Source organism: Geotrypetes seraphini, chromosome 11 (genome assembly GCF_902459505.1).
Source record: "Geotrypetes seraphini chromosome 11, aGeoSer1.1, whole genome shotgun sequence".
NCBI lineage: Eukaryota > Metazoa > Chordata > Amphibia > Gymnophiona > Dermophiidae > Geotrypetes > Geotrypetes seraphini.
Window position 1 is genome coordinate 1,110,909 of NC_047094.1, and position 15,067 is coordinate 1,125,975.

At 42.3% G+C, this 15,067-nt stretch overlaps 1 protein-coding gene across 1 annotated transcript in view; it reads left to right on the top strand.

The window, feature by feature from the left end:
* SCNN1G (sodium channel epithelial 1 subunit gamma) overlaps positions 1-15,067 on the top strand; it is a 94,138-nt gene that overhangs the window by 56,677 nt on the left and 22,394 nt on the right. The window contains exons 6-8 of the mRNA XM_033962797.1: positions 1,393-1,556; positions 10,280-10,378; positions 12,438-12,555. Coding sequence (XP_033818688.1) covers positions 1,393-1,556; positions 10,280-10,378; positions 12,438-12,555 — 381 coding nt within the window. The remainder of the gene's footprint in view (positions 1-1,392; positions 1,557-10,279; positions 10,379-12,437; positions 12,556-15,067) is intronic.

Below are 15,067 nucleotides of genomic sequence, written 5' to 3' on the forward strand. Positions count from 1 at the left end.
CACTATGGCAAATCTAACTTGTCTGTGTTAGGACAAAACTTGTACAGGAAAACTTGCACTATAAGGATAACTATGGCAAATTGTAACCAGTAAACTGTATATTATGGGACTCGTAATCAAAACTTAAACGTCTAAAAACCCGCCCAAGTCGGTACTTGGATGATCCCAAGTAGTAAAACAGATTTTATGCTGCAGTGGATTTCCCCAAGCCATCTCAATAACGGACTTCTCTTTTAGGAAATTACCCAAATCTTTTTTAAGCCCTGCTAAGCTAACTGCTTTCACTTCATTTTCTCACAACAAATTCCAGAGTTTAATTACGCATTGTGTGAAGAAATATTTTCTCCAGTTTGTTTTAAATCTCCTACTTAGCAGCTTCATCCTAGTATTTTTGGAAAGAGTAAACAAACGCTTCACATCTACCCTTTCCACTCCATTGAGCATTTTATAGACCACTGAGCCGTCTCTTCTCCAAGCTGAAGAGCCCTAGCCACATAAGCCTTTCCTCATAGGGAAGTCATCCCATCCCTTTTATCGTTTGTCGCCCTTCTCTATATCTTTTTTGAGATGCACATTGAAGGCAAGATGCTGCACATACGTTCTCCACCACACATCTGCCATACTCTGCCTATGATGGGCTGCATTTTAGTGATTCAGATGTATGTTTAAATTTCTTTGTTTCATATTCTACTGTGAAACCTAGTGACTGAAATGTCTAGCTTGCTTTATGACTGTGTATACCAGCTTATACTTGGACTGTGGCATCCTGTGGTTAAAATGTAAAATCCATCCTTTGACATCTGTTGACAGTGACATCTAATGAATTATTTCCCTTGGCTTCATTTTATTCTTATTTCCAAAACAGAATGTTTGGGTTCAGCTCCAGTGTAATTTCAACCCTCTCTATTTTATGGGAGGAGTTGTCTGTGTCATGCTTGCAAACATGAGCTTAGTAGTGAAGACTGTAAGTGGTGGATAGATGGCATTATATGCTGTGGGCATAGTACACAAAGGCTTGATAAAGTTCTTCCATGCTTTATTATAACTTGGAAACTAATTTCTTTAAAAACTGCTGGTCAGATTCCACTGTTTATCTTAAGCAAGTCACTAAACCTTCTTGTGCTGAGGTTAAATTAGAAGCTCTCTGTAACCAAGTGAAATGTTTTTTATAGAATGTATATGGTAACAGTCCAGGGTTCTTTTCAAGAATGAATCATCATAGGAAGTCTTTGTAACGACTAAAAGCATGCTGGACAGAATCCTGGGAATGACACAGAGGCAGACCTGGGAAAATGCAGGAAGTAGATTGGGGAATCTGAATTCAGCTTCAGTGCCCAGTATTTAGCAAAAATGTGACATGTTATGTTTTCAAACCATTTCCCTCTGCTACAGGCTTACAGGTTGTGCTGTATATTGATGAAGAAGAATACAATCCATTCCTTGTTTCATCATCGGGAGCAAAAATCCTTGTTCATGATCAAGATGACTATCCATTCATAGAGGATATAGGAATTGAGATCCAGCCAGCAACAGAAACCAATATTGGAATGCAGTTGGTAAGTGATACTTTTGAGCACCAAGGGGGGGGAATAAGAGTCATAGAAATCGTAGAAGCTAGTGAAGATATTGGGGTCCTACTTATTCAAAGTGCATCTCTACTGCCTGCATGGGGAGTAGCCCAATCGCACCTGGAATCTATTTATTCATTAAGCCAGAAGTAGCTAAGAAGGGGTCATTTTTCCCTCTTGTTTATATTTCTTAAATGGGAGGAACAAGCAACAAAAGTGGTGATGGAGAAGAAGTGGGAAAACTAAGGACTGATGAGCCTCTCTTTGATAATTGGAAAAGTAATGGAGACACAGCGGAAGGAAAGGATAGTGAATTTCCTGGATTTGATGGGTTACAAGATCCAAGGCAACATGGTTTTACTAAACGAAAATCATGCCAAACGTACCTGAGGTTTTTGACTGGGTGACCACAGAACTGGATGAAGGGTGTGCACCAGATGTAGTCCACTTGGATTTCAGCCAATCCTAGAGGCTTATAAATAAATTTATAAATAACACTATTTTTTCTCTAATACTGTATCAGATTAAACTTATTCCAATGAACCTCAGCGACTATACTCAATAAATCAATCATTTAATATTGAGGTGAACTTAGCCAAACTTCCGTCCATTGTAACTTCCTGGCTAACTGGCCCAACCTCTTATGATGTAATCTGACATTGAACTGAATGGGTAAAGGAAGAATAGAAAACCTGATTAACATAACATAACATTACTCTGGTTTCATTTGAATCCAAATTTTACTATTTTCAGATTTAAGACTAAAATCAGATACTTATCTTGAAGCCTCTGATGAAAATATTGGGAACTCCCGACATGACATCATGTTTCACCAAAAGGCTGTTTCAAGGCTTGTCCCCTAAAGCAAAGAGCAGCTTTTTAATTATATTTGTTCATTAAAATAGTCAAACAAAAGTCAATTATACTTTTTTTTAAATTAACAGCTTTTTATTGTAGAAACACAAAAGAAATATGCTTTACAACAAACAGTGCACAGCAAAAGAAACAGGAGTACAGTGATTCTTCAGTACCCTCGCATAAGTAAATGAAAAACAGAAACCCCACCCCAGTACAGCAAATATCAAACATGGCATGAAGTTCCCTCCAACAGTCAAATCGTTTCCAAATTCAATTAAAGGACCTCATTCTAGAGTTCTTTTGAGCAGTCGGAAAGTACAAACTATCCCACTGATCCAAGCACTGAAGCAGCTTAGCACAAGACGGAGAATATGGCTGCTTCCACACTGCAGCCAACTCCAGACGAGCCACAGTCAATAAATTGAGTTTACTAAAAGTCTCATCTTCCAGTTCAATGTCCAGAGGAAAGTGGTGCAAGAATACCAAGGCTGGCAGGCACTCAACCCGTCTATGCAGAATGGACAAGAGAAGATCAAAGACCTGTGCCCAATATCTCTGCACCACAGAACAAGTCCACCACATGTGAAAATAAGTGCCCCTTTCACCACACCCATGCCAACAATGATCTGTTTTGGTCGCCATATTTCAGAAAAGATATAGTGGAATTAGAAAGGATTCAAAGAAGAGCGACCAAGGTGCTAAAGGGGATGGAACTCTTCTCGTATGAGGAAAGACTAAATAGGTTAGGGGAAAAGTGATGGCTGAGGGGAGATACAATTGAAGTCTACAAAATCCTGAGTGGTGTAGAACAGGTAAGAGTGAATCGATTTTTTACTCTTTAAAACGTTACAAAGACTAGAGGACACTTGATGAAGTTACAGGGAAATACTTTGAAACCCAACGGGTGGAAATATTTTTTCACTCAGAGAATAGTTAAGCTCTGAAACGTGCTGCCAGAGGATGTGTAACAGCGGTTAACGTAGATGGAGGGAACAAGAGGAAAAATTATTATCAATAGAGGTGAGCCTCGAGAACGTATTCAAACAGATAGATAGACTAAAAACTGACAAATCGCTGGGACCTGATGGAATCCACCCGAGAATATTGAAGGAGCTCAGAGACGAAATAGCGGAGTTACTACAGAAGATTTGCAACCTATCCTTGAAAACAGGGGTAGTCCCGGAGGACTGGAGGATAGCGAATGTTACACCTATCTTCAAAAAGGGATCCAGAGGTGACCCGGGGAACTACAGACCGGTGAGCTTGACCTCAGTCCCGGGAAAGATGGCCGAATCATTAATCAAAGACAGCATAAATGAGCATATAGAAAGAAATAATCTGATGAGAACCAGCCAGCATGGTTTCTGTAAAGGGAGATCCTGCCAAACGAACCTACTGCACTTCTTCGAGGGGATTAACGAACAATTGGACAAAGGTGACCCCATAGACATCATATATCTGGACTTTCAAAAAGCCTTCGACAAGGTACCCCATGAACGCCTGCTAAGGAAACTGGAACCATGAGGTGGAGGGGGAAGTGCACAGATGGATCTGTAATTGGTTGGCGGACAGGAAGTAGAGGGTAGGAGTAAAAGGACACTACTCTGACTGGGAAGCAGTCACAAGCGGTGTCCCGCAGGGGTCAGTGCTGGGACCACTGCTGTTCAATATATTCATTAATGACCTGGAAGTGGGGACGAAGTGCAAAGTCATAAAATTTGCGGACGACACAAAACTCTCCAGTAGGGTTAGAACTGTTGAAGAATGTAAAGAACTACAAAGGGACTTGAAAAAAACTGAGTGAATGGGCAAATAAAAGGCAAATGTGTTTCAATGTAGAGAAATGCAAAGACGGGAGCACAATGCGCAGCGGCCTCCAAGAAGGCGAACAGAATGTTGGGAATTATTAAAAAAGGAATCACTACCAAAACCAAAGAAGTTATCCTGCCGCTATATCGGGCGATGGTATGCCCGCATTTGGAATACTGCGTTCATTTGATCAGACATACAACATAACCCATTTACCACAAAACAACAAGATCTATCTCCCTCACCAATAACAACAGGACAAACGACTTTCAGAATCAGTCCAGACCCCCACCAACTGCCACTAAAGATGAAGCTATCCACACAAACACATACTCAAGCCACCCTAATAACAATCCTCCTCATCACCAGCTGGAAAGTAGTAGCAAACAACTTATACACCACACCCACAAGCTCCTCTGTAACCAATTTCCAACTCCATAACGGCAGAACCTTCTTAACAAGAAACTCGAACCACCAGACCAGCACCCAACATTCCATCACCACAACCTGGAGAAAAAGAACAACACCTCCCAAGACCAAACCTCAACCTCCTCCCAAAACACTCATCTACCCTGAAACGACCCACAAAAATCAAACAGAAACCACTACTCTAACGTGTGCCTACCTAAACATCAGAGCCTTAGGATCCAAAACAGAACATATAAAAAATTGGTTAAAAACCGAAAACCTAGACTGTCTCTTCCTCACAGAAACCTGGTTAACCTCAGACACAGACCCCAGAATAACAGAGGTATGCCCGCAGGGGTACAAAATAACAGTGACCTGCAGAGAGAAAAAAAGAGGAGGAGGACTAGCAATAATATTCAAAGACTCCCTAACCCTAAATATACAAGAAAAAACATCCACCACACAAATGGACTTCCTTGCCTGTCATCTCACAAGCTCCACACTAAAAAACTCACTAGCATGCATGCTCTGTTACATAACACCGGGAAATTGGACCACAACGAGACCTGAATTTGAAAACTTCATCTACCAAAACTCCTTAACAGCAGAATATAACCTTATCCTAGGAGACCTAAACCTCCACCTAGAAGACCCAAAATCCACACCAGCAAAAAACTGTCTAGCATTTCTCAATGCCTTATCCTTCCAAATCCTAGACCCACAAACCACTCATGAAAAAGGACATCAACTAGACATTGCAGCCTTCATGACCCACCAATCAACCACCCCAGTAATTCAAACACCCAATGGAACCTGGTCCCCATCCCTCTGGTCAGACCACTACACCTACAATTTCAGCATTAACTGGACCAAGAACAAAACCACACCTAAATCCCAAAAAATAACATACACCTCACGCAAACATATCGAGCCAACTGCATTCTGGAAAAAAATAGATGAAACACTCCAGGACTGCGACCCAAAAGACTTCATCTCTCACTGGAATTCTCTAGCCACCAACACCCAGGACGAACTAGCCCCACTACAAACCAAAACTAGAACCAGTAGAAGATCAGACCAATGGTTTGACAATGATCTGCTCCAACTTAAAAGACAATGCAGAAGATTAGAAAGAAAATGGAGAAAAACAAACCTAGATCAAACGAAAACCGCCTGGAAAAAAACTAACAAACAATATAAAATCCTACTAAAAGACAAGAGAAAAACTCACTACACAAACCTTATAGGCACAGAAACCCAAGATACCAAAAAACTATTCAAAATATTAAAAGACCTAACGGACACCAAACCCTACACGACCACTAACAACAACCCAACCCCCTCAGCCACCCTTCTAGCAGACTATTTCAAGAACAAAATCACTAACGCCAGAGCCACCCTCAACTCTACCCCATCCCACCTAAACGAAATCACAACCCAACCCACGGATAAAGAATCTACTACAGCGGACAGAACATGGTCTCAATTCCCCAACATACAATGGTCCGAATTCAATAAACTCTACAAAAAATACAGCCACGCCTCCTGTGACCTCAACAACTGCCCAGCATATCTCCTTACCACCTCCAGTATAAAATTCCGTACTCTACTTCTGCAATGGATACAAACAACACTCACAGATGGCTTTTTCCCTACTGACTTCAGCGAAATTATCATCACCCCAATTCAAAAAGACCCAAAAGGACCAACAGACCAACCATCCAACTTCAGACCCATTGCCTCTATACCGCTATATGTCAAAATTACAGAAGGCCTAGTAGCCAAACTCCTCACAAACTATCTAGATGACCATAACCTACTCCACCCCATGCAATCAGGATTCAGAACTAACTTCAGCACAGAGACACTCCTGGGCTCCCTTATGGACACAGCCAGACAACACCTCAGCACAGGAAAAAAAATGCTTCTCATACAACTGGACCTAACTGCAGCATTCGACCTAGTTGATCATAACATCCTTCTCCAAATCTTGGATGCAATAGGTATCTCAGATACAGTATATTCTTGGTTTGAAGGCTTCCTAAAATCCAGAACCTACAGAGTAAAATCAAACAAAGAAAAATCAGATCCTTGGTCAAACCCTTGCGGCGTACCACAGGGATCCCCACTATCCCCTACTCTCTTCAACCTATACACTGCCTCTCTCGGGGCATACCTGGAGAACCTAGGCATCACCACCTATAGTTATGCGGATGACATCACCATCCTCATACCATATGATCAGCCAAAGACCACCATGACAAACATAATACACCAAACAATAGAAACAGTTACAACCTGGATGAAAGAACACAAACTAAAACTCAACCCAGATAAAACTAAATTCATCCTCCTCGAAAATGACAAAGTCCCAACTATAACCAATTTAGAACTTAACTCAATCAACTATCCAATCCAAACCACCATAAAACTACTAGGAGTGACAATAGACAGATGCTGCACTATGCAACTGCAAATAAATAAAACCATACAGAAATCCTTTGCAATAATGAGAAACCTGAGACAAGTCCGGAAATTCTTTGAAAGATCACAATTCCAGCTCATAGTGCAATCCCTAATCCTAGGATTGCTAGACTACTGCAACATCCTCTACCTCCCCTGCCCTGCCACGATGACCAAGCAACTACAAACAATCCAAAATACTGCTCTGAGACTCATCTACTCACTGAGGAAACATGATCATATCACAGAAGCCTACATCAACTCACACTGGCTACCAATCCAAGAAAGAATATTATTTAAATTCTACTGCATGATATTCAAAACCCTAAATGGAAACAGCCCAGCCTACCTAAACAATCGCCTCATCCAAGCAACCTCAACCAGACATAGAAAAACGCACTCCCCTTTCACACCTCCCCCGATCAAGGAAGTAAAACGGTCAAAACAATACGACGGCCTCCTAGCCACTCAAGCTGCAAGAATGGATAACCAAATCTCCAACCTACTGTTAATCACCCCAGACTACAAGATTTTCAGAAAACAAATAAAAACTATACTCTTCAAGAAAGCCCTGAAACAGTCCTAACCACACCCACTCTTAAAACCTCTTACTCTTAACAACACTTTTACCTATCAAATGCTATCTAAAACCCATAATTTCACCATATTCTTACCTCCCAAAGACCTCCACTTCCCTTTGGTAACTCTTTATCCAATGTTTATTACCTTAAAAAATTCTATGTCATCGCTTATTCTATTCCTTTTAATTTGTATGTAATTCCTGTTTTTTAGTTGGAATGTAATCCGCCTTGAACCGCAAGGTAATGGCGGAATAGAAATCACTAATGTAATGTAATGTAATGTAATACTGGTCGCCGTACCTTAAGAAGGATATAGCGACACACGAGAGGGTCCAGAGAAGAGCAACAAAGATGATAAGGGGCATGGAAGGCCTCTCATATGCTGAGAGTCTGGAGAAACTGGGGCTCTTTTCTCTGGAAAAACGGAGACTTAGAGGGGACATGATAGAAACTTACAAGATCATAAAGGGTATAGAGAAGGTGGAGAGGGGCAGATTCTTCAGACTGGTGGGGGAAACAAAAACAAGAGGGCACGCAAGAAAATTGAAGGGAGACAGATTCAGAACAAATGCTAGGAAGTTCTTCTTCAGCCAGAGGGTGGTGGATACCTGGAATGCGCTTCCGGAGGAGGTGGTAGAGCAGAGTTCGATTTTGGGTTTCAAAAAGGGGTTGGACATGTTCCTAAAGGAAAAGGGGATTGAGGGGTATAGCTAGAGGGGTACTATAAAGGATAAAATGTCTTAAGTAAAGGATCACTATAGGTCATGGACCTGGGGGGCCGCCGCGAGTGCGGACTGCTGAGCCCGATGGACCTATGGTCTGACTCGGCAGAGGCGATGCTTATGTTCTTATAACCTCCAGGTTATAAGAGGTCTTATGATATGAGTCTATCCGGCTTTATGATACGCACTCCTCCTTAGTCTCATTTATTATTTATTAATTATTTATTATGTATATATTTACACATTGAGACATTCGTAGATGAAGATATTAGAAAGGTGAGAAACTTTCATTGAAGGGTTGAATAAGTGATATTTTTTATATAATTGTGGTGAATGTTTTCCATTACTAATTTTGTTGCTTTGATTTGGTAATAAGTTTTAAATTTATTTAGTTTAATCCTTTGCTTGCCCATTTGTTCTATATTTTTGATTCGTTGTGATGGGTAGGATTTTTGAAAAGCCCATTTGACATTGTTTCATGTTTAAAAAAAATGTTTGACAACTTCTTGGAGGAAAAAATCCAGAGTCTGCTATAGAGACAGACATGGAGGAGCCACTGAATGTTTCCACAAGTACTTGTTACTACTACTACTATTTATTATTTTGGAAGCGCTGAAAGGCGTATGCAGCGCTGTACATTTTAACATACAATAGATGGTCCCTTCTCAGAAGAGCTTACAATCTAATTTAAACAGGACATTTCAGGGTTGGGGAGATTATAGTGGATATAGGTATCTGACAGTAGTGAGTGGGAGTTAGGAGTTGGAAACAGATTCAAAAAAGTGGGCTTTTAGCTTGGATTTGAATGCTGCTAGTTAGGGAGCATGACGTATTGATTCAGGCAGCCTATTCCAGGCATACAGCTGGCAGTGGAAGAAAAGGGTACAGATAAGAGGGGGTTGCCCGATGAACGGAGATCACGGTGAGGAACATAGGGGGAGATAAGTGAAGAGAGATTTGGGGGGGCTTCAGAGCGAATGTAGTTGTAGGTCAGCAAGAGGAATCTAAATTGTATTCAGAGATGGACGGGGAGCCAATGAAGCGACTTGAGGAGAGGGGTAATGTGAGAATAGTGGCACAGCAGAATTTTGAACGGATTGAAGAGGCAAGAGATGGGCACGTGGGAGGCCCGAGAGAAGTGCATTGCAGTAGTCTAAGCGCGAGGTGACGAGAGCGTGGACAAGGGTTTTGGTCGTGTGTTCAGAGAGGAGAGAACGGATTTTGGGAATGCTATAGAGCAGTGTTCTTCAACTGCTGGTCCATGGTGCAATCGATGCGGCGTTATTTTCAAGCCAGCTCCCTCTTCCTAACTGATTCAGTGCACAAAGCCATGGGCAGTGGCTCCTACGGGCATCCTGCGCCTGGAACCGGAAGCCTTCTCGCTGATGTTGCAACGTCAGAGGGAAGGCTTCCAGATGAGGCATGGGACGTGCAAAGTGCAATTAGTACTATTATGGGGGTGGGGTCTGGGGTAGAGCTGGGCGGTGTCTGGCCTATGACTTAGCCCGGTGTTCTTCAACCGCCGGTCCATGGACCGATGCCGGTCCACAGAATAATTCTTTTATTTCTGCCGGTCCATAGGTGTAAAAAAGTTGAAAAACACTGCTATAGAGGAGGAAGCGACAGGATTTGGTGGTCTGTTTAATCTGAGCAGAGAAGGAGAGAGAGGAGTCAAAGATCACCCCAAGGTTGCGAGCCAATGAGACAGGGAGGAGGATAGTGTTATCCACCGAAATAGAGATTGACCACTGTGGAAACAGAATACTAAGCTAGATGCAGCCCTGGTCTGACCCCGTATGGCTATTCTTATGTTCTTATCATGACTCTTCCTTTCTTATCGTTTTTCTGGTTGTTCCATGTTTCATTCCAGATGGAAAGCAGTAAGTTGAGCTCACCTTACAGCGACTGTACCATGGATGGCAGCGATGTACCTGTGCCAAACCTCTTTAATAAGAGCTACAATCTGAACGTAAGCACAAACCTTTTCTTAAGCTGTCTTTTGTTTGAGCCTCGCAACTAGAGAACTACAGTGTTTTTTTCACCACACAAATTTCTGCCATTTTTTTTTAATGTCCTAATAACGGGACAGAGCAGGAGTGAGGCGCAGTAGTGGAGGAGGAGATGTGAGTACTGGGGTAGAAAGGGTCCTGCAAGAAATTGTAGCTCTTCCTCAATGCCTCTGCTTCTATTCCCTGCATCAGTGCCTATTTATATAGGCAGGAAGAGGTAGAGGCTCCTCTTCTAGTCCCTACATGGTTATATATTGCCACAGAGACAGGAATCGGCTATGCCAGAGGCAGAGTGGGCTGTGGGGTCAACCCTGAATCTCCCCTTTTTGAGGGGATTGTTATTATTTTTCCCCCTATCTTAATGTACTCATCCCTCCATGCCTGATTGCCAAGACTTCCTCTGTCTCTAACCTGTGAGTTGGCAGTGCCCCTGCTTGCAGCCCATTTAAAAAGGTGTTTAAAGTTCATAACTGACTTCATTCCTTCTCTTTTTGAGGCATGAGTCTATTTATTTGTAGCCGTTCTTTAACCCTACTTTCTTATCTTTGGTGGCCTCTCGCTCTTTAACTCTCCCATTACTGACCTCCAAGTGCATTCCCTCAATATCTCTCCACACTTATCTCCACCCCCCCCCCAGTGAACTCCATTTATCGGGCTAGACTCTCTTATCCTTCTCCACTGTCAACTCCAGACTCTATCCCTTCTATCTTGCTACACCGTATACATGGAACAGACTGCCTGAGTCTTTACATCAGTCTCCGTCTCTATCAATATTCAAATCCAAACTACAAGCCCACTTGTTCGAGGCTGCTTTCAACTCCTAACTCCCACTCACCATAAAACTCCTAACTCCCACTCACCATAAAACTCCTAACTCCCACTCACCATCCTGTCATTCTCTCTGCAAGTAACTCCCCAGCCCTATATGTCCTGTCTGTCCAAATTAGATTGTAAGCCCTTCTGAGTAGGGACTGTCTATTACATGTAAATGTACAGCACTAGAGAAATGATAAATAGTAGTAATAGCCGCTGCCCTACAGCTCCTTCCTTCCCTCTCCCTGATCTGTCAAGTTATGCAGTTCCAGATGTGAATTTTTGGACTGATTCTGGATTTCTGACCATCCCCTCCTGATTCAGTATAAGAACTGCAGCCCGGATTTCCAACTGTAAAAACTGGACTGCATTGGAATGTAACTTCCAAAACCAGGACTGTCCAAAAATTCTGTAACTCAGCAGCAATATTTCTGCCTGAACAAGAAGAGGGACAAATAAATCCTTGGAAAAAGGAAAGGAGGAGATAAAAATTGCTGTAGGGTGAGAAGCAGGATGGATGGGGCAGTAAAGAAGAATGCTGGATATTGGGTGCAGACAGCAGTTTCAATCACCTTAGAGAAGGATTTATAGTTTGAGGAGAGGAGAATAGCTGCTAGTTATGTTCCCTCTGAGCCAGTAAATCACGGCACACTAGGGTGAGATTCTGGGTGTGCTGCCAGGAATTGAAGGACACACGACATATACAGAGTGTTATGTCCGGCATCAATGCCTCTCCTTCTCTCTGTCTCCACACGAACCTCATCTCATTTTCCTGAGCTCCGGGCCATCCGGAGGGCCTCTGAGCATGACGTGTGGGGTGGGGCTGGGAGGTGAAGCAGGGCCAGGGGTGGGCTGGGGGTCGGGCTCCATTAGTGAGTCAGAGCAAAAACATGTTTGTGGGACACTAAGCAGAATGTGTGAGCAATTGCTCATATATTGTGGGAGCAAATCTGGAAAACTGTTGATTTTTAGAACTTGTCGCTCACATGAAAAAAAATGTGCATGCATCTGGGCAATCCGTAGAGGGAGCATTGGCTGCCGCCAGTACTTTCATGGCCATTATATGTACCGAAATTCTGCACAATTGTATGGACAAACTCCTAATGTCTTTTGCTGCTCTGTGACTCCTAATATGGGAATAACGAGAAAGAAGCAAAACTACTGAGTCCATTGAAGGGCTGACACCTTCCTGTGCTTCCCTTCCAGATTTGCCTTCATTCTTGTTTCCAAAGGGAGATGGTGGAAACCTGTGGATGTGCCCACTATAGTCAGCCCCTGCCAAGTGGGACCCAGTATTGCAGTCAGGAGACAAATCCCAACTGGGGTAAGTGCGCAGAGTCAGCTCTCCTTGACAATGTCACCGTCCTCCAGAACAGAACGTAACTGCTGTCCCTCTTGCAACAATGTAACCTTCCTCTACAATGGGTTGTAACTTGTTCCCCTCTTATAACCTTCCTCTTTATTGTGATGTAACTATTTCCCCTTGATGCTGCTTGGGCATCTTATTTTGTAAATCACTTAGAACCTACCTGTACTGGATAAGTGCAATTAAGAAATCCTGATTCAATTTTGATTATATTTTTTTCCCCACAATTTCTAAACCTCTAAATGACATGGTAGCTGTGTTAGTCCACCTTTGCAGGTTGTAGATTGAAATTTTTTTAAAAAAATTGATGATGCCTTTTAATTGGACTAACATAATATGTTTTGACCAGCTTTCAAAGGCAATAATTCCTTCTTCAGCTCATTAATGAGCAAAAGATGACAAATACCAGAACATATAAGTGAAACACAATAGCATTGCAGTGAATACAATTTTAAACAAAAGGACCTGAAACAATGGACAAAGCAACAAATTTGGAGTTTCAGTCACAGATGAAGCCACAACTTCCCAGCAAAGAAAATTCTGTACAATCTCTGTCTATTAGAATGAGCTTAAGTGACTTGCCCAGGGTCACAAGGAGCAGTGTTGGATTTGAACCCATAACCTCAGGATGCTGAGGATGTAGCGCTAACCACTGTTCCACACACTCCCTGCATTTGATAATGAGGGTTGCAATTAGATGATTGTTATATTTGGGGTGGGTCCTATGGATGTGATAGCGTATGGTCAAAATAACTATAAGGACAATAGTAGAATTGTTGTTGCTTAGCTGTTTTTAGAATTGTAAACCACTATAGCACTTCAGTTTGTATATTAAGTATTCCAGTCAAACCTGGAAACTCTGACAGACCTATCCTGCCTGGTTTTGGCACATTCAAGAGGAAATATCTGGACTTACAGAGGGGGATTATCCCCAAATTCTCTATAAGGAGCCTTAGGTTGTGCACTTACATTGGCATGCCAAGCTGATGTAACTGCACAGCTTAATTGAGCAATAGACTTAATTGGCATTAATTGAAAATTAGGCACACAGCTTGCTATGAGCATAGTACAAAGTAGTGTGTATCTACTCCAAGGTGCATAGCTACAGTACATAAGAACATAAGATTTGCCGCTGCTGGGTCAGACCAGTGGTCCATTGTGCTCAGCATCCTCACGCGACGGCCCTTAGGTCAAAGACCAGTGCCCTATTTAAGTCTAGCCTTACCTGTGTATGTTCTGTTCCAGTAGGAACTTATCCAAAGTTTTCTTAAATCCCTGAAGTGTGTTTTCCCCTATAACAGCCTCCGGAAGAGCGTTCCAGATTTCTACCACTCTCTGGGTGAAGAAGAACTTTCTTACGTTTGTACGGAATCTTTTCCCTTCTAACTTTAGCAAGTGCCCTCTCGTTCTCTTCACCTTGGAGAGGGTGAACAATCTCTCTTTCTCTACTAAGTCTATTCCTTTCAATATCTTGAATGTTTTGATCATGCCCCTCTCAGTCTTCTCTTTTCAAGGGAGAAGAGGCCTAGTTTCTCTAGCTTCTCATTTATGGCAACTCCCCCAGTCCCTTAACCATTTTTGTTGCTCTTCTCTGGACCCTTTCGAGTAGTACTATGTCCTTTTTCATGTACGACAACCAGTGTTGGACACAGTAATCCAGGTGGGGGCATACCATGGCCCAGTATAATGGCATGATAACCTTTTCAGATCTGTTTGTGATCCCCTTCTTAATCATTCCTAGCATTCTGTTTGGGGCAGATGGTGAGTGTTTTTTCATGTCATACACATGTTGGGTTTAAACCCTGGGCAAGTCACTTAATCCTCTACTGCCCCAGATTGGGAGCCCCCTGGGACAGATAGGGCAATACTAGAAGTACCTGTATGTAAAACCACTTTGAGTTTGGTTGTAAAACTACAAAAAGGCAGTATACAAGTCCCAATCCTTTTCCCTGATGTCATAATGCCTGGCAGAAACCCAAAGACTAGCAACATTCCAGAGCTCATATTGTGATGTCATAATGCCTCATTCCACCAATGCCTAAGAGCCAACCTCATCATTGATGTCACAATGGCTTCATTGTTCTATACTTGGATCATTTCTGATATTGTACTGGAGGAGAATGTGGCACAGTGGTTAGAGACTACAGCTTCATCATCCTGAGATTGTGGGTTGAAACCCTATGCTGCTCCTTGTGACCCTGGCCAAGTCACTTAATTCCCCACTGTACCAGGTACATTAGACAGACTGTGAGCCCACCAAGACAGATAGGACAAATGCTTGAAGTACCTGTATGTAAAACCGCTTTGAGTGTGGTTGAATTAACTACAAAAAGTCCCAGTCCCCTTTTTGACATGGATGCCAACACATATGCCAAGAAAACCCTGGCATAATTAGGGTGCACCTAAGAGAACACATAGCGATGCTTAGGTGGCTCTAAACATGATTCTATAAAGTGCAAATAACTTTCAT